General features: G+C 47.6%; 1 protein-coding gene across 6 annotated transcripts in view; it reads left to right on the top strand.

The window, feature by feature from the left end:
• The window catches only part of PAQR5 (progestin and adipoQ receptor family member 5), a 36,061-nt gene extending 19,120 nt beyond the window's left edge, over window positions 1-16,941 (top strand). For 5 of the 6 annotated variants that reach the window (XM_080982223.1, XM_080982224.1, XM_080982225.1 and 2 more), the window contains exons 3-9: window positions 7,417-7,544; window positions 9,975-10,180; window positions 10,862-10,988; window positions 12,785-12,829; window positions 14,178-14,274; window positions 14,920-15,061; window positions 16,040-16,941. In XM_080982223.1, coding sequence (XP_080838349.1) covers window positions 7,417-7,544; window positions 9,975-10,180; window positions 10,862-10,988; window positions 12,785-12,829; window positions 14,178-14,274; window positions 14,920-15,061; window positions 16,040-16,275 — 981 coding nt within the window. In that variant the 3' untranslated portion in view covers window positions 16,276-16,941. The remainder of the gene's footprint in view (window positions 1-7,416; window positions 7,545-9,974; window positions 10,181-10,861; window positions 10,989-12,784; window positions 12,830-14,177; window positions 14,275-14,919; window positions 15,062-16,039) is intronic. The other variant, XM_080982227.1, reaches the window with a different exon arrangement.
• Window positions 16,942-18,255: the final 1,314 nt, after the last annotated feature.

The raw sequence follows: 18,255 nt of genomic DNA, 5'->3' as shown, positions 1-18,255 counted from the left end.
GACCGACTCGTAGAGCAAGGAGTGCTGGAGCCGGTGCCTAATGCTCCCTGGGAAACCCCAATCGTCACACCCGTCAAGCCTAATGGTTCGGTCCGCATCTGCGCAGACTACAAATGTACCATAAACAAGGCCCTCACGGCCCACGCATACCCAGTGCCAGTGGTCAGCCATGTCCTTGCCACCCTGGCTGGGTCGAAAATTTTTGGCAAGCTGGACTTGGCCCAAGCATATCAACAGCTGCCAGTAGATGAGGCCACAGCAGAGGCACAGACGATTGTGACGCACAGAGGAGCGTTCAGGGTAAAGCGGCTGCAATTCGGTGTCAGCGTGGCACCAGGCATATTCCAGAATATAATGGACTCTCTCCTTAAAGGGATTCCTGGCGTCACCCCCTTCTTCGATGATGTGTTGATTGCCGGCCCCACACCAGAGGAGTTTGAGGACCGCCTCCGCACCGTTCTGCACCGTTTCCAGACGGCGGGTCTCAAGGTGAAGCGGGAAAAATGTCTACTAGGAGTGCCTCAGGTGGACTTTCTGGGATTTATGGTGGACGCAGAAGGGGTCCACCCGACTGGGGACAAGGTACGGGCCATTTGTGATGCCCCAGCGCCCAAGAGCAAGACTGAACTTCAGGCCTTCTTGGGACTATTGAACTTTTACCATTCCTTCCTTCCCCACAAGGCGGCGGTAGCGGAGCCCCTACACAGACTCCTGGACAAGCGGGCCCCTTGGGTGTGGGGCCAGCGCCAGGAGGCCGCATTCCAGGCAGTCAAGGACTTGCTTGTCTCAAACTCGGTCTTGGCACACTTCGACGAGAGGCTGCCGGTGGTGCTAGCATGCGACGCCTCACCCTATGGCATTGGAGCTGTCCTGGGGCACCAACTCCCGGATGGAAGAGAGGTACCGGTGGCGTACTTTTCCCAGACACTCAACACAACCGAGCGGAACTACTCGCAAATCGACAAGGAGGGTCTGGCAATCGTAAAGGGAGTAAAAAAATTCCATGATTTCTTGTACGGGCGGCCCTTCACCGTGGTGACTGACCACAAGCCGTTGCTTGGCTTGTTTGCCCCCGAAAAGCAGACCCCCCAAGTGCTGTCTCCTCGCGTCCTCAGGTGGTCAATTTTCCTTGCCAGCTACCAGTATGCACTGATTCACCGACCTGGGAAGGCGATGGGCCATGCGGACGCCCTCAGCAGGCTACCACTACCGGAAACAGGCCCTGACCCAGCACCTGCACAAGAGGTTATGAGCCTGGAGCTGCTTCCCGACCGCCCCATTCAGGCACAAGAAGTTGCACACCATTCCAAGAAAGATAGGGTCATCTCCCGGGTCCTGGACTGGGTGTGGAGGGGATGGCCCAGCAGCAGCCCCGGGCCAGAATTCGCCGGCTACACAACCCGCAAACATGAACTGTCGGCCCACAAGGGGTGCCTGTTATGGGGAAGCAGAGTCGTTGTTCCCCAGCCCCTCTGCAAAAGGGTCCTCACAGCCCTACACGAGACACATCCAGGGGTAGTAAGAATGAAGGCCCTTGCCAGGAGTTATGTGTGGTGGCCGGGGATCGATGGAGAGATAGAGGCCTGGGTCAAACACTGCCAGGCCTGCCAAGAATCCCGCCCAGATCCCCCAAGGGCCCCAGTCCAGTCCTGGGAGTCCGCCCGAGCACCATGGTCACGCCTGCATGTGGATTTCGCTGGCCCCTTTCAGGGGAAAACATTCTTCATAGTGGTGGACTCCTACACCAAATGGCTGGAAGTCGCACTGGTACCGTCCACTTCCACGTCCGCAGCCATCCGGGTACTACGCAGGCTGTTTGCAACCCACGGGCTCCCTGACACTCTCGTCTCAGACAACGGGACTGCATTTACGTCAGGAGAATTCCAAACCTTCACAGCGCAGAACGCCATCCGCCACATCCGTTCGGCGCCGTTCCACCCTGCCACCAATGGCCAAGCAGAACGCATGGTGCGGACCACCAAGGACACCCTTCGCCGCATGACGCAAGGGGACTGGGAGTACCGCCTTGCCACATTCCTTCTAGCACAGCACAGCACCCCCAGCTCAACGACTGGCCGGAGCCCCGCTGAACTACTAATGGGTCGGCGCCTTGCAATCAGATTGGACCGCCTTCACCCCGATAGAGCTCAGGATGAGGTAGTGGTGGGGGAAGGCAGGAACCCCCGGACCTTCGAGGCCCAGGACCCAGTGTACGCAAAGAATTTTGGGGCAGGCCCAGCATGGGTACCCGCCACAATCACCAGGGTCACTGGCCCCGTGTCGTACGAGGTGCTAACGGATGGGGGGCAATGCTGGCGCCGCCACTGCGACCAGATACGGCGACGATTCCCGGGAGAAAACCAGGAGGAGGACAGGTCAGAGGAGTCCCAAGGGAACAGCGGGGCAGTGAGGCCCATAGAGCAGGAGGGGCCAGCAGGAGAGGCAGAATCAGTAAATACAGAGAGGACCCGTGAGGCCGAAAGGACACCGGAACCAGAACCACGACTGAGCGAGCCGGTTGCACCAGACCAAACAGCCGCATCACAGCCAGCATCCTTGGAACACGAGCCAGAACCCGGAGCCCGGACCAGGGAACACCCCAGGCCACAACGCACACGTAGGCCGCCGGCATACCTTGAGGACTATGAATGCGACCTCCCGGGCAGGACTGGAACTTAGAGGGGAGGGGTGTTATGTACTGAGTTGAATAGGATCCAAACTGTAGCAGTCTGATTGGTCCTAGAACAATAGGATCCAAAAGGCAGCAGTCTGATTGGTCCTAGAACAATAGGATTCAGAATGCAGCAGTCTGATTGGTCCTAGAACAATGCAGCAGTATGATTGGTTGGCAGGAACCACCCAATCCTGCTCCAGATAGAAGTGAATCCACAACCTGATTGGCTTACAGTAGAATTCCAGAATTAGCCAATCATGTGCAGCCCATTGTGTAAATAATGTATATAAAGCAGATACTGTGAGGGGACAATTATTCATTCCTCCTCACCACTATGAGCTGAATAAAGAGCATGAAATCACTTTGCGACTCTGAGTATATTTCACTATTGTTCTAGGACCAATCAGACTGCTGCCTTTTGGATCCTATTCAACTCAGTACATAACTGAGGGCAGGTGTATGTATGCTCCCTGCCTCCCTCCACCTCCCCAACCGGTCCTGCTGCCCCCAGATGTGCTGGAGGATGCACTTGGCATCTCTAGTATTTGAGTGAGCTTCATCTGACAGTCTGCTCGGCTTCTGTCTGAGGAAAGGCTGGGGGGGGGGGTGTCATGCCATTTTGTCCTTCAAACCAGGCTGCAAAATATTTATCCATTTATTTCATCGAATTTATACACCGCTTGATTCTTAACAAAACAACAACTAACAACCTCAAAGCAGTTTACAAAAAAAAAAGATAAAGCCATACAATTGTCACCAGGAAGAATTAACGACAAGAATTTAAAACTTTCAAACAGTTAAAATAACAATACGCTAAAAACAGATTTTAAAAGTGCATCAACTTTCTTAAAACCCGGACAGACATGTCTAAACAATAATGTTTTTAGCAGGTGGTGAAAAGAATACAATGGTGTCAATAGTCAAGGGAGTTTCAAAGTGTGGGTGCTGCCTCACGGAAATAACTCGTTCTTACAAATGTGGAACGGGTATGACGTAGCAGCTGTGAAATGCCAGTTCTGCCAACCGAAGCGGTTGTGTGGGCAAGGCGACCTCAACAGTCTTGGCCAGTTGTGAGAGGAAGGGCACCTTCTGACCATGTTTGAACACATGCGGTGCCCACTGAGGTCACAGCCCTCACTTGAAGGAAGGTGGGCAGCAGGAAGACTGGGCTGGACCTCTGCCCAAGAATCTGCCCCAAATACTGCCAGAGCAGACCCTCCAAGTGTCCCTTTTTCCAGGGGCAGCCGCAAATTTACAGAAGCCGTCCCGGTTCCCGGTTTGATCCAGGAATGTCCTGCTTTTTCCTTGGGCTGCCCCCATTTTCATCGGAAAAACATTGGAGGGTATGGAGTTATGCGACCCCCGAGCCAAGGAGATAAGTAACTATACAGTGGTAACTTGGTTCTCAAACTCAATCCGTTCCATGAATCTGTTCGACTCCTGAAACTGTTCAAAAACCAAGGTGCGGCTCCCGATTGGCTGCAGGTGCTTCCTGTGCTCAAGCGGAAGCTGCGGAAGCCGCGTCGGACGTTCAGCTTCCTAAAAGCATTTGCAAACCGGAACACTTACTTCTGGGTTTGCAGTGTTCAGGAACCGATTTGTTCAACAACTAAGCCGTTCAGCTACCAAGGTACCACTGTACAACCTTTAGAAGACATCTGAAGGCAGCCCTATATAGGGAAGATTTTTTTAAATGTTTAATGTTTTATTGTGTTTTTATATATGTTGGAAGTCACCCAGAGTGGCTGGGGCAACCCAGTCAGATGGGTGGGGTATAAATAATAGAATAATTATATGTATTTAGGATGTCCCTTGTTTCATCGGAGAAATGTTGGCACATATGCCAGAGCAGACTGTTCCAGGCCAGAAGGAAACCCTGGTTTGGACATAGGAAGCTGCCTTACATGGAATCAGACCATTGGGTCTATTTGGCTCCACATTGTCTGCACTGACTGGCAGCAGCTCTCTAGTGTTCCAGGCAGGAGTCTCCCCCAGCCCTACCTGGAGCTGCCGTGGATTGGGGCCCTTCTGCCCGTGAGGCAGATGCTCCATGACTGAGATACAGCTCCTCCCGTGACTCTGCGTGAACATTAAGTTCCATGAGCCAGTAACTCTTGGAAGAATTTCAACCTCCCAGGACATTTGGAGGCAAACATGAAAGTCACCGCAGTCTACCCAAGCAAGTTTCAGCATGAAGCGAAGTTGGCACTGTGGGCCTTAGGTCCCAGCTAATCCCGGGAGCGGCTTGCTTGTGACAGAAAAGACCTCTTGAGGTGTTGGTCTAGCTAGCCTATTGAACTTGCTTTGCTTATTCATCGGTGGCTGCTAGGCAGGAGACGGTCACACCCATACAGACTGAATTCAGCATTCTCCATTTCTGTTCTGCGGAGTACTAGCTGCCACTTAGATTTGCATTTGGCGTGGCTTTCTGAACAACGCCTTTCTTTTTCTGAGGGTCTCATGAGGGCACATCGCATGCCTACAGACCTGGGGGGGCTCCTTCGTAACTGAAAGTAGGGTCTGGAGAGGAATGGACAGATCTGTCCTTTTCAATTTTAAGTTGATATTATCCCATTTTTGAATTATGATGATGATGATACTATAATTCAGTTATACCCTGCCCATCTGGCTGAGTTGCCCAAGCCACTCTGGGTGGCTTCCAAAACATAAAAACATAATGAAACATCAAACATTACTAGTAACAATCTGATCCAACATAAAAGTCACTATAGCTTTAAAATAAACAACTTATATCAAACAAAGCAACAATCCATCAGAATCTAATAGTAAACAGTAAAATTAAACATCAGCAAATAATAATTAAACAGTTCAACCACAGTAAAGAATTACCAGTCTATAATCAATAAAAGTAACAGCAAATCACAATGCATAAAATACCACAAAACATACAAAACCATGTAAAAGGATCAAACTGAGAAACAAAAGGGCACAACTTATAAAACTAATTTTTAAAAATATCCCTGAACTCTCTTCCCAGCTGCTGCTTCTGCTGCTCTTAAAGTCATAGCCTGGGAAAGACTGGGTGGGGAAAGGTAGGGGGAACGCCATTGCCTGATGAGGAACAGAAAGTCTCTCTCCCCTCACAAGTTGGCAAACCTCTCTTTTTAAAGCCCATGTAGAAAATGGTGCAGATTTTTGCATGTATTTCCCCTGATCCAATCCATTTTTTTCAAAGTCATTTTAATTAACGTACACATTTTTTGTAAGCACTTTTCCTCTAATACTTGCTGTTTAAAATATTTTAATGGCTTGTGGACTGCATTGCCGCATTTGGATAGCTTGAGACTTTGGAGGAAAGCTATATTTTGGTTCAGGAAGTACAGATGAGTAGATTGCTATTAAAAATGTGAGCCCAGTAAATGCCACCCAACTGCATGTGGCCCACAAAATTTTATGCTGCGAACAACGTGCCAGCCTTTTCATGTGCCAGGAGACGCTTTGCTGTGTTTTCTTCAACAGAACTAAATGAATCCCTCTCAGAGATTAAGCCCCCCCCCCACCGAAATCTACAACACTTACCTGTGAATACAACTACAGTGGTACCTTGGGTTACATACGCTTCGGGTTACGTACTCTTCAGGTTACAGACTCCACTAACCCAGAAATAGTACCTCAGGTTAAGAACTTTGCTTCAGGATGAGAACAGAAATTGTGCTTCAGTGGCGTGGCGGCAGCAGGAGGCCCCATTAGCTAAAGTGGTGCTTCAGGTTAAGAACAGTTTCAGGTTAAGAACGGACCTCCGGAATGAATTAAGTACTTAACCCGAGGTACCACTGTACAGTCTTAATGAGCGATCACGGAGTCCAGCAAACAGAAAGAACTTTTATTATAAGTTTTGTTCATAATTGTGGTGGTGGAGACATCTGGTGGACATTTCCGAAGCAAAAAGACAGCGGCCAGCTTGAAACACCTGGCCTGCGTTTTCTAGGCTCTTTACATCAGTGGTTCCCAAAGAGGGTGGCACTGCCCCCTAGCAGATGCTGGGATTCCCCTGGGGGGTGCGCGTTGTGCTAAGAGGCAAGGGGGCGACAGGAAGGCACTGGAGGTGTAAATGACAATCAGAGGTCCTGTTTGCAAAAAGCTGGTATGACTGGATCAAGTTTATTTTGTTGAAATTAAACTAGTTTTAAAAAAAAAGTGCAATGAATTGTTACTGTTTTGACTTTTATTGTGTTCTTATCTTCCTTGAAGGGTTATGCAAACCACTATTCTGACGAGTGGTTTTTGTGGAGAAGGGTAGGAGTACAGTTTATGGAACCAGGGGTGGGGTGGGGTGGGGTGGCCCTCAAAAAGTTTGGGAACCAGAGATCTACACTGCCTGTTCACTCTGCATCCAGGGCGCTGGTTACACAATGTAAGCAGCAATCTGGATCTATTCTGTTGTTTCTTATGAAATGCTGCATTTTCATGTGTTTCTACCCAAACCAGCTGTGATCCAAATTGAGACAAAGGATGCCCTGGCTGCAACTTAAGTTGGGAATGGGTGCACAGTCCTAGTTTACGTTCTTTGAAAGCTTTTAATCAGCCTTCAAGAGCCCACGAAAGTTGCAAAATTAATCTCCAGAGGTCCTGTTTGCAAAGCAGGCATCACCGTGCCTTTGTTGTTGTTGCTGGAGCTCCCTAGCCCCCTTCTCCCGCTTAGGACTATCGAGGTTGGCTGTGAACTATGCAAGTTGTAGCAAATTTGGCTCATCTCCAGTTTGTTGGCTGTCCTCCTGCAGGTTTTCCGAGAGAAGGGCATTCTTTTTGGGTACCGTCACCCAAGAAGTTCGGCAACAGATTGCATTGTCAGCCTTTTCCAAATGACAAATGAAACTGTGAATATCTGGACGCATTTTCTGCCTGCCTGGTATGTGATGATCTGTCTGTGCACTTGAAATATATAAAAGAAGGAGCTGTGTTCCTTGACAATGGCCTCAAAGGAGCTGTGGGCTTTTGATTTAAGGGGTGGGACGTGGGTGGCACTGTGGTTTAAACCACAGAGTCTAGGGCTTGCCGATCAGAAGGTCGGCGGTTTGAATCCCTGCGACGGGGTGAGCTCCTGTTGTTCGGTCCCTGCTCCTGCCAACCTAGCAGTTCAAAAGCACATCAAAGTGCAAGTAGATAAATAGGTACCAGTCTGACGGGAAGGTAAACGGCGTTTCTGTGCACTGCTCTGGTTTGCCAGAAGCAGCTTAGTCATGCTGGCCACATGACCCGGAAGCTGTCTGAAGACAAACGCCGGCTCCCTCAGCCTATATACAGCGAGATGAGTGCACAACCCCAGAGTTGTCCACAACTGGACGTAATGGTCAGGGGTACCTTTACCTTTACCTTTACCATTTCATAAACTCATAGAATCATAGGATTGTAGAGTTGGAAGGGACCCTGAGGTTCATCTAGTCCAGGGGCCGGCAAACTTTTTCAGCAGGGGGCCGGTTCACTGCCCCTCAGACCTTGTGGGGGGCCGGACTATATTTTGAAAAATAATATGAACGAATTCCTATGCCCCACAAATAACCCAGAGATGCATTTGAAATAAAAGCACACATTCTACTCATGTAAAAACATGCTGATTCCTGGACCGTTCGAGGGCCAGATTGAGAAGGCGATTGGGCCGGATCCAGCCCCCGGGTCTTACTTTGCCTCCCCATGATCTAGTCCAATCCCCTGCAGTGCAGGAATCACAGCTTAAAGAATCCCTGACAGACGGGCCTCTAACCTTTGTTTAAAAACAAACCACCACCTTCCAAGGGGCTCCGTTCCACTGTCAAAGAGCTCTTACCGTTCAGAAGGTTCTTAATGTATAGTTGGATTCTCTTGTAATTTTAATCCATCACTTTGGGTCCTGCCCTCTGGAGCAGCAGAAAACAAGCTTGCTCCATCTTCCATGGAACAGCCCTGCAGATCATTTCTCAGGGTTCATCCACACTTCCTTTTGTGCCATGCTAGGCACAGGTCTGGGATTTCCAGGTCAGTCTCTGAGCGGGGTCCCCCCCCCCTTTCCCCCAGAGATCCCATGTTTTACTGCTGAATCGGAGACCCCATGAACTTTGCTCCATTCAGTGGTAAAACATGGGTTTTCCTGGGGAAGGCAGTGGAAGAAAAAAAACCTGCTTGGACACAGATTTGGAAATCCCGGACCTGTGTCTAGAAACGCAGGACAGAATGCAGCAGCCCCCCCCCCCCCAATCAAGTAAATCAATACAAATAATTAACTAACTGAAGTTCCGCCCCCCACAACATACGCCCATGTGGATGAGCTCTTAGAAAGGTACCTGCAGTGGCATCTCTCTGGGCCAGTCTGGATGACAAAACCTCCTAATTATGGATAAAGTGCATAGAGAAAAGTTGCTTTCTCTCTTTCATAGCACTGGAACTTGTGGACACGCTATGAAGCTGAATGTAGGAAGATTCAGGCAGAGGAAAAAAAGAAAGGTTGTCCCCACGCAGCACAGAATTAAACTATGGAACTCTCTCCCACTGGAGGCAATGATGGCCACAAACCTAGATGCCTTTAAAAGAGGATTGGACAAAGTCACAGAGGAGAGGGCTATTGAAGCTGCTAGCCATGATGGCTATGCTTTGCTGCCACAGTTGTTGGCAGCGATACTTCTGAATGCCAATTGCTGGAAACCAAAAGGAGGGGAGAGGGCTCTTGTGCTCGAATCCTGCTTGTGGGCTTCCCATTGGGGCATCTGGTTGGCCAGTACGAGAACAGGATGCTGGACTAGATGGGCTACTGGCCTGACCCAGCAGGGCTCTTCTTACATTCTGGTTAAGCTCACCCCATGCTCTAAACACCTCCGTGCACATCTAGTCACTTGCAAACAATAAGGCCACCACGTTCTCTCTGCAGCAGCTGCCAAAGCACCAAGAATTACTCAAGGAGCAACAGCCAGCCGCTGGGGGGGGGGGGGATTAGCATCGTGGCCTCAGGTAACCTCAACGAATGGGCTTGCTTGGGATGGGCACACGCACCCTGCAATGACAGCTGTCACTTAAACAGAAAGAAAGGGAAATGAATACATTACCGGAGGTTCCAGCCTGCCTCCAGGAATATTACAGGTGGCATTTATCGAATGTGTGGGAGTTACTTAGCAGCTCAATATCTTAACCTTGAAGTTGCCTGGGAAGCAAGATCCTGCTTGCTGGTTTCCCACGGGCATCTGGGTGACCATTGGGAGAACAGAATGCTGGACTAGATGGGCCCTTGGCCTGACCCAGCAGTCTCTTCTTATCTTCTTAAGGTAAGCTACAAGACTATTGCTGCTAGCTGATTGGCTTTTCTGCTTTCTAGGTACTTCCTATGGAAGCTTTTGGCCTTAGTCTACGCCTTGGATGTCTGGAGGGACTCATACACCTGGCCCTTTCTGGCTTACATGGTCACCTGCTGCATCTACCCGCTGACGTCCAGCATCGCTCACACGTTCAGCACCATGTCCAGCAGGGCCAGGCATATCTGCTACTTCTTTGATTATGGTGCCCTCGCCCTGTACAGCTTAGGTGAGGATGCGAGCCAATGTATCAGAGCCTTGACTTGAGGTGTGTTCCTTTTGCAGCAGGGAGATTATTGCATTTTTCCTAATGCGCAAACCGCAGCGTTTTGCCGCCAAGAAAATGTGTCGTTCCCCACAGAGGGCACCACAGCTGTGGCTCCGAGTGCTGCGGAGAATGTGGTTGCCTGTGCATCGTAGGAACAGAGGAAGCGACCTTGTAAGTAAGCAAAGCAATTTGGGCTTGTCCACACTTAGAAAGCACAGGGTCGAGTGGTTTCCTTTTTGCCCCGCTCCTTCCCCAGGGAAAAGCCGTTCTTTGGTGCTAATTCAGAGCAAACATCAATCTGGACAAAACCCAAATTGCTGTTTGCTTCAATTGAGCTCTAAAGAGTGGTTTTTCCTGGAGGAAAGCAGCAGGACAAGAGGAAGTGAGGGCAAGCCCTTAGTCCATCTAGCTCAGGACTGTCTACACTGACTGGCAGCAGCTCTCTAAGGTTTCAGGCTGGGGTCTCTCCTAGAAATGCTGCCAGGAATTGAGCCTGGGACTTCTTAGTTTGTGAGTGGTCCCATTTTGGTTAGAAAAAGATTGCCATGTGCCACACAAGTTTAGCATTGGGGGGAAGCGGTGAGGTGTCCGTGGAAACGCAGGTTGTCTGATAGAGTTGTGGGGTCTGCTTTATCCCTTTAGGCTCCGCCATTGCTTATTCTGCCTACGTTTTCCCTGAAGAATGGATTGGCAGCACATTCCACCATTACTACGTCGCCACTGCTGTGCTCAACACAGTCGTGGGCACAAGCCTTTCCTGCTATTCCAGGTATTGACAGCTTCCTCTCTGCAATGGGAATGCAGCTCGGAATGTGCCATCCTGGGTTGGGGAGAATAATATTTATTCTGGAACTGAGTCAGTTACACTAGAAAGCAGCCCCCCCCAACGAAATATATATTTATTTTCTATTTCAATAGCACTATAAATATCAGACCACAATTCCAATCAGCCCCAGCCAGCAACCTTTGCCAACCTGGTGCCCTCCAGATGGCAGTGACCTCCCATCATCCCTGAAGGGCTGGAGCTGAAGGGAGCTGGAGACCAACAACATCTGGAGGTGTCATGTTAGCTAACCCTTACGTAGATGGTGATTTCCTGTGTAACACAAGGAAATAAATACAGTGGTACCTTGGGTTAAGTACTTAATTCGTTCTGGAGGTCCGTTCTTAACCTGAAACTGTTCTTAACCTGAAGCACCACTTTAGCTAATGGGGCCTCCCGCTGCCGCCATGCCGCCGGAGCACGATTTCTGTTCTCATCCTGAAGCAAAGTTTTTAAACCCGAGGTAGTATTTCTCGGTTAGCGGAGTCTATAACCTGAAGCATCCATAACCTGAAGCGTATGTAACCCAAGGTACCATTGTATAGGGCTCCCACCTCAAGGGATTTTATGATATGTGAGTAGTGAGGGAGGATGGTACCTGAATAAATTCAACACTCTGGGCTGGACTTGATGCTGCCTCTCTGATCCACCTCATACATGTCAGGGGAATGACAATAAGCCTCCCCCCCCATCATCTAGTGTGCCCACCACATTTCTGATGAGCCCGGTTGAGGGTGATGAGGTAGCATTCAAACACAGGGAAGGAGGGAGATCACAGCCTGTCAGAGGTGGTGAGCATACTGAGTCGGGTGATGCTTTGTTAAGATTGGATCAGGGAGAAGCACTGATATATACTCATTTTCAAAGTGATGAGGCTGGTTTGCAGGTGGTTAGAATAGATCAGCCTTTCTCAACCTTGGGTCCCCAGATGTTTTTGGCCTACAACTCCCATCATCCCTGACCACTGGTCCTGTGAGCTAGGGATCATGGGAGTTGTAGGCCCAAACTTCTGGGGACTCAAGGTTGAGAACCACTGGAATAGATGATGCTTTGGGTCCCTTGCAACTCTCCAATTCTATTATTTTAATTAGGGGGAATGTACCTTTTTTTAAAAGAAAAAAGTCAATACTTGTGGACATTGCCTGCATAATCAGAACATTAAAGCCAACTAGATGGCTTTAAAAGGGGATTAGACCCATTCATGCATGGGGTGCCAACTTCGATAAAATATTGGGGTGGTGGTGGTAAGCCCCACCCTGCATAATTGATCACGACATGGTGCACACACCCCATTTGAATGGCAATGTTAATCAACCTTTTGAGGGCCTGGTCCTCTCAAATATTGTAGGGGGGGCACGCGAAGGGACCTGAGCCTATAGAAGTTGGCTCCTATGTTCATGGAGGAGAAAGCTGTTGATGGCTATTAGCTACAAAAACTATGCCTCCACAGTTGGAGGCAGCAATGCTTCTGAATACCAGTTGCTGGAAACCGCAGGAGGGGAGAGAGCTCTTGTGCTCAGATCCTGCCACTGGGCTTCCCACTGCAGCATCTGGTTGGCCACTGTGAGAACAGGATGCTGGACAAGGTGGGTCATTGGCCGGATCCGGCAGACTCTCCTTATATTCTTATTCAAAGCACTGAGTTAGGCTAGACTGGCAATAAGATACATGCCATTTATACAAGTATTTATTTCTGCATCCAAGCATTTTTCTCATGTGAACTTACTGTGTGTAACCAACAGGCTCGGCCTTCCCTATTTCCATTATAAGAGTGGCGGCATAGAAAGGTAACATGGGCCCCTCTCAATTGAGGTGTAGATTGGAAAGCAGGCAGGAGACACTAACAACCAAAACAGTGATTCCACCTAATTGACGACAGTTGGTGGCTAATAGTCAATATGTCACCCATGTCAATACGGACTCTTAATTGGGAACAAATCAGTCTTCTTCCAGTACTAACCCAGGTGCCTAATCAGTGATCACAGTGGTGGTGGTGATAGCTAATATCAGCAGCTGCTTAAAGGTGCAAAGGGAAAACAAGACATTGATAATGATAATGATACATTTCTGAAGGCTTCCTTTTAGTCCAAAGGTCAGCTGGCTTTGCTACATTCTTTGGCATGTACTTTTCATTTTAATTTTCACTTTCTTTGCCCACATCCTGCTGGTGACGCTCTGTCCCGTGTTTTCCATGCATTCTGCCAAACAGATGACCTAAATCAGGATGAAGAGGCCTTGGATTGATGGTTCAAAATTCAGGCTTCATAAAGCAAGTTCCAAGCTTCCATCATAGAGAACAGTGAAGTGAGGATTTTTCTTAGGCTACATGACTTTTGGCCTACCCTCAGTGAGGGGTGGTTTGGATACATCCTGTAATGTAACATGTTTGGGCAATTCATCAGTTGGGAAACTGCTCACAGGTTCCGTGATATGCCAAAATTGCACAACTGAAGTGGATGTAGGGTTCTTGCACAATAAACCCACTTTTTCTTTTTTTAAAAAAACAACCATATTTTTTTGGCTAAGAAAAGTGACAGGAGTCCACACTAGAAAGTGTGGTATAACGGCAACATCATATAACTTCCGTGCAATCAGATCAGAATTAACGTTAGATTAACAGTGTTTTATAGAAACAGAAATCTGGGTGACGGCTCAACAAATGGGTCATCTGTAAGAGCTCAGTGTAAAATGAAAACAACCAACCACGCCCACCAATAATTAAAATTATTTATTTGAGTTCCAAGTATTTTCTTTGGCCTCTTGTGGTTTGAGTCTTCCCTTCTTTATAAGCTTGAATCAGTTGAGTTGAACGAAGGTTTCCTAACCACCTGAGCAGAAAAAGTCATTGGGGCTGTGCACAGTATGGATTGGTCTGTGCCTAGGCAATACGGGCATAGCTTTAGCATTTTGGTGCCAAGGCAATGCCATTTTGGCCCCAAAGCATGCAGGTCTTGATGGGATACACATCTAAGTATAAGTAAATTGCAGAAATTCCCTCTGTGTCATGTGAGGATGTGGAAAGCTTTGATAAGAATGGGAGACAAAGCCAAGACCCATGACTTACACACTCTGTGTTCTGCAAACCAGACCTGTGCACTGTGCTCATTCACATATATGTTTTCAAAATTTATTCAGGTTCAATGAAATGGAGCAGCCAAAGTTCAGCAAAACAATTCGCACATTCGCCTTTGCTCATCCTTACGTGTTCGACAGCATCCCTCTCTTCTACAGGGTATGTATGGCTTTAAGAATAGTTTCCCTCAGTCTGCTGTGTTTTTATACACAACATAATGCATGGCTGCTGAAGGGTGGTTCTAGGCTGCCACCCTTTCCTGCGAATAAGGGGCCTTCCTCATTATTTCCCATTTAATCTGAATTTGTCCTTTCCATGGAGAATCTGATCAGAAAACGAGTTAAGAAGCACACATACAGAAACAGTAAATCCAGATTAAAAGAATAAAAATATGGGGTGACCTTTCAGAGAGAACGATATTATGTGGGTGCTGAGAACGACTTCCATGCATGAACAGTCAGCACTAAATCCACAATAAGCTGCTGTGCCCCAATCCCTATTAAATTCAGTGGGGTTTACATTGTGAGTAGACAAATATATAGTTGTGATTATGCTGGAACTTCTAGACTTTCCTACAGTTTCTGGAGGGAGGGCACCATGCTGGCTAAACATAACTGGGCTAAACAAGGAGCTTATATTGGCCTTCCACAACTTGGTGTTCTCCAGATGTTTTGGACTACAATTCCCACCAGCCCCTGCACATTATGGCTCTAATGGCAGGGACTGAAGAGAGCTGTAGTCCAAAGAGCCTGGAGGAAACCAGGTTGAGGAAGGTTATCTTATGCTTTGCTTTCTATGCCACAGCTGTACTTATGCGCTGCAAGAAGTTGCACGGAGAGCGTAATTCCAATCCACCTCAAGCACACTGTCTTTGCCTGCCTCACCTGTTTCCTTTTTGCGACACACCTGCCGGAGCGGCTGGCCCCTGGACTCTTTGACTACATAGGTGAGGACAACAAGGGGCTGCTCTCCCCCTTGCAGGCCCCGCTGAAATGAATGGGGTGGGTGGATTCCAGCAGATATTGGCAACTGATAACATAAAGGTGGCTGTTTTAATCAGCTATTGTGGCCACACCTGAGAAAGGGAATAACAGCTGCAAGGAATTGAGAGCAGCCCTGTTGGAGGAGAGCAACTTGTTCTGGATTCAGAGAAACAAAGAAACCACTTCAAAGTCATTAGGATGCTTGGCTTATAATCTCCCATCCACGGGCAAGTGAAAAACCCCAGAGTTGGGCAGCAAGACACTTTGTATAATAATCCTAATTATTACAGAACAACCACCACCACCAGCAGCACAATGCATTGTTAAATCTATTACCTGCCCTTCGGCAGTAGGGCATGTTACAACAATTTAAAATTCAGTAATAACAACTGTTAAAACAAATTGCAGTCACAGGAATGAGTCATACCCTCCAACATTTTTCTGATGAGAACAAGGATGTCACATTCCAAAATGATAATTTTACCATTTATACTCCACACATCTTTTTGGGTTGCCCCAGCCGCTCTGGGTGGCTTCCAACATATATAACAACATAATAAAACATTAAACATGTAAACAACTCCCCTATACAAGGCTGCCTTCAGATGGTTTGGGGATTGGACAACTCCATACCCTCCAACATTTCTCCACTAAAAATAGGGACATCCTAAGGAAAAGCGGGACATTACGGGATCAAATCAGAAACCAGGAAGACATCTGTAAATTGGGGATATCCCTGGAAAATAGGGATACTTGGAGGATCTGCTGCAATTCACAATAACACTGCATGCATCTGATGAAGTAGCTTGTAGTAGCCCAAAAAAGGTTATTCCGTAGTAAACTTCGAGGGACCATAAGACTCGTTGTTGATTTTACTGCAAGGGAGGGATTGTGCCCCCCCATGGAAATACTGAGTGTTGTATTCTTTTGATCTCTCACAGGGCACAGTCACCAGCTCTTCCACATCTGTGGGATCATTGGGACCCACTTCCAAATGGAAGCCCTTCTGGTTGACATGGCCAACCGCCGTGAGTGGCTGCTGGCTCCATCCTTCTCTCAAAGCTTTGGGTCCCTTGCAGCTGCCATCATTGTCAATCTTATCATCATTGCTGCTTTCTCAACGACGCTTTATTCCATGCCAAAATTCTGCAGGAAAGGAAGCAAGCACAAGGACTAACGCCTGTTGAAATCAAAATGAAATGAAATTATATTGCAGTTAACAGTAGCCGTACAACACAAATTAGAAACTACTTCAAATGAGGCTTGGTGAATATTATTTGAGAAGTGACTTAAATGATTCTTTTTTTATTATGAATATGATTTTGTATTGTGGTTTTTCTACAACTTGAGCTGGAAGACTTAACCAATTTGGGACGTAGCTTTTCATTTGTTGATCCTGATTGACCATTTAGAATACCAAGCTGCAATTCTGAGGACTCTGTGAGAACTCTAAATAACTTCAGCCACTTAAGTTTGTGCCAGATTATTATTTTTAAAATAGTGATTGCAATTTAACTTAATGTGCCAGTTTGCACTGATAACATTGAAATGTTGGCCACCTTTCATGCCAAAGCAGCCACAGTGGCCTTTTAACATAATTCCATGCGTTTTTATGCTTTATTTGAAATGACAAGCACATGTAACATTCCTATCACAAAAAACTAATGTACATACCTTTCTAATTCAGAAACTTGCAATGAAATAATATGAGGTTTCTTTGAAATTATATATATTAAGAAGTTTATATTTTTGTAAATAGCCTCTGCTGGGGTATCACACAAGCACTTTTTGGTAACAGTAAATGAAGCTATTGTGGAATAAATGCCCTTTTGAAAGGTACATTTCAACCTGCACCCAAAGATTTTGCTCTTTATTTTAAAGCATCCTTTACCAAGCTAGTACAGACGAAACATTTAGAGGGTTCCAGATCAGCAAAGTTGAGAGCTCACTTTAAGCTCCCGATTGTCCCTGTGCAGCTGTTTCTGTACCTGTGTCACATCTGATGTTACATATGATGTCAGGTATGAGACTGGTGGATTTGTGGCAATGACCTCATAGGCAGAATTGGGACTCATGCCAGGCCTAATTAGGCAGTGGGCCAGAGGTTCCCCACACTTGCTGATCCTTCAGCCTCTGAGGTGTTTGGAACAGAGTCCTCCAACCCATTTATTCATGATTTGCCACTTGCTCTTCACCTTGACAGTTGGTGTGGGTTTATTGACCAAAGAGTAGAGAGGAAAACACTGTCCAAACCAATCTTCTCCCAAACCACAGTCACATCTTGCTTGGTTCAGACCTCAACCATGGTTTAGTGCTCAACAGTGGTTTAGCATTGACTTACCCATTGTGGTGCCCTCCAGCTTCCATCATCTCTGACCATTGGCCTCCAGCTCCTATTATCCTTGACCATTGGCTAAGGCTGATGGGAGTTGCGGTCCAACAGCATTTGGCAGGCATGCTGTTGGCAGGCATAATTTTAGCATAATGAGAACAAACCACTGCAAGTATCAGGCTTGTGCTCTTTTTCCTCTCTTGTTCATGTGCGGGGAAGCTCGAAAGCTGCTGTTTCCAGTTTCTAATAAACTGCAGTTTCCCATTCCTTCCAAACATGGGAAACTCTGGGGGAGCCCAGTCAGATGGGCTTCTTCTTCTTCTTCTTCTTCTTCTTCTTCTTCTTCTTCTTCTAACTGTGCTTAGTTATCAAAGACCCGAAACCACAGTTTGATCTGAGTTTGTTTCAAGCTGGCAGCTATGGTCACCTCCAGGCCTCCTAACCTTGTAAAAGCTCTGACATGGTGGGATAGAGAAATGTGTGTTGATGTTAAAAGGTAAAGGTAAAGGAACCCCTGACCATTAGGTCCAGTCATGACCGACTCTGGGGTTGCGGCGCTCATCTCACTTTATTGGCCGAGGGAGCCGGCGTACAGCTTCCAGGTCATGTGGCCAGCATGACTAAGCCGCTTCTGGCGAACCAGAGCAGCGCACGGAAACGCCGTTTACCTTCCTGCTGGAGTGGTACCTATTTATCTCCTTGCACTTTGATGTGCTTTCAAACTGCTAGGTTGGCAGGAGCAGGGACCGAGCAAGGGAGCTCACCCCATCGCAGGGATTCGAACTGCTGACCTTCTGATCGGCAAGTCCTAGGCTCTGTGGTTTA

Source organism: Podarcis pityusensis (genome assembly GCF_964106645.2).
Source record: "Podarcis pityusensis genome assembly, chromosome: 14".
NCBI lineage: Eukaryota > Metazoa > Chordata > Lepidosauria > Squamata > Lacertidae > Podarcis > Podarcis pityusensis.
The sequence above is the reverse complement of the archived record's forward strand: the minus strand, read 5'-3'. Positions and strand labels throughout refer to the sequence as shown.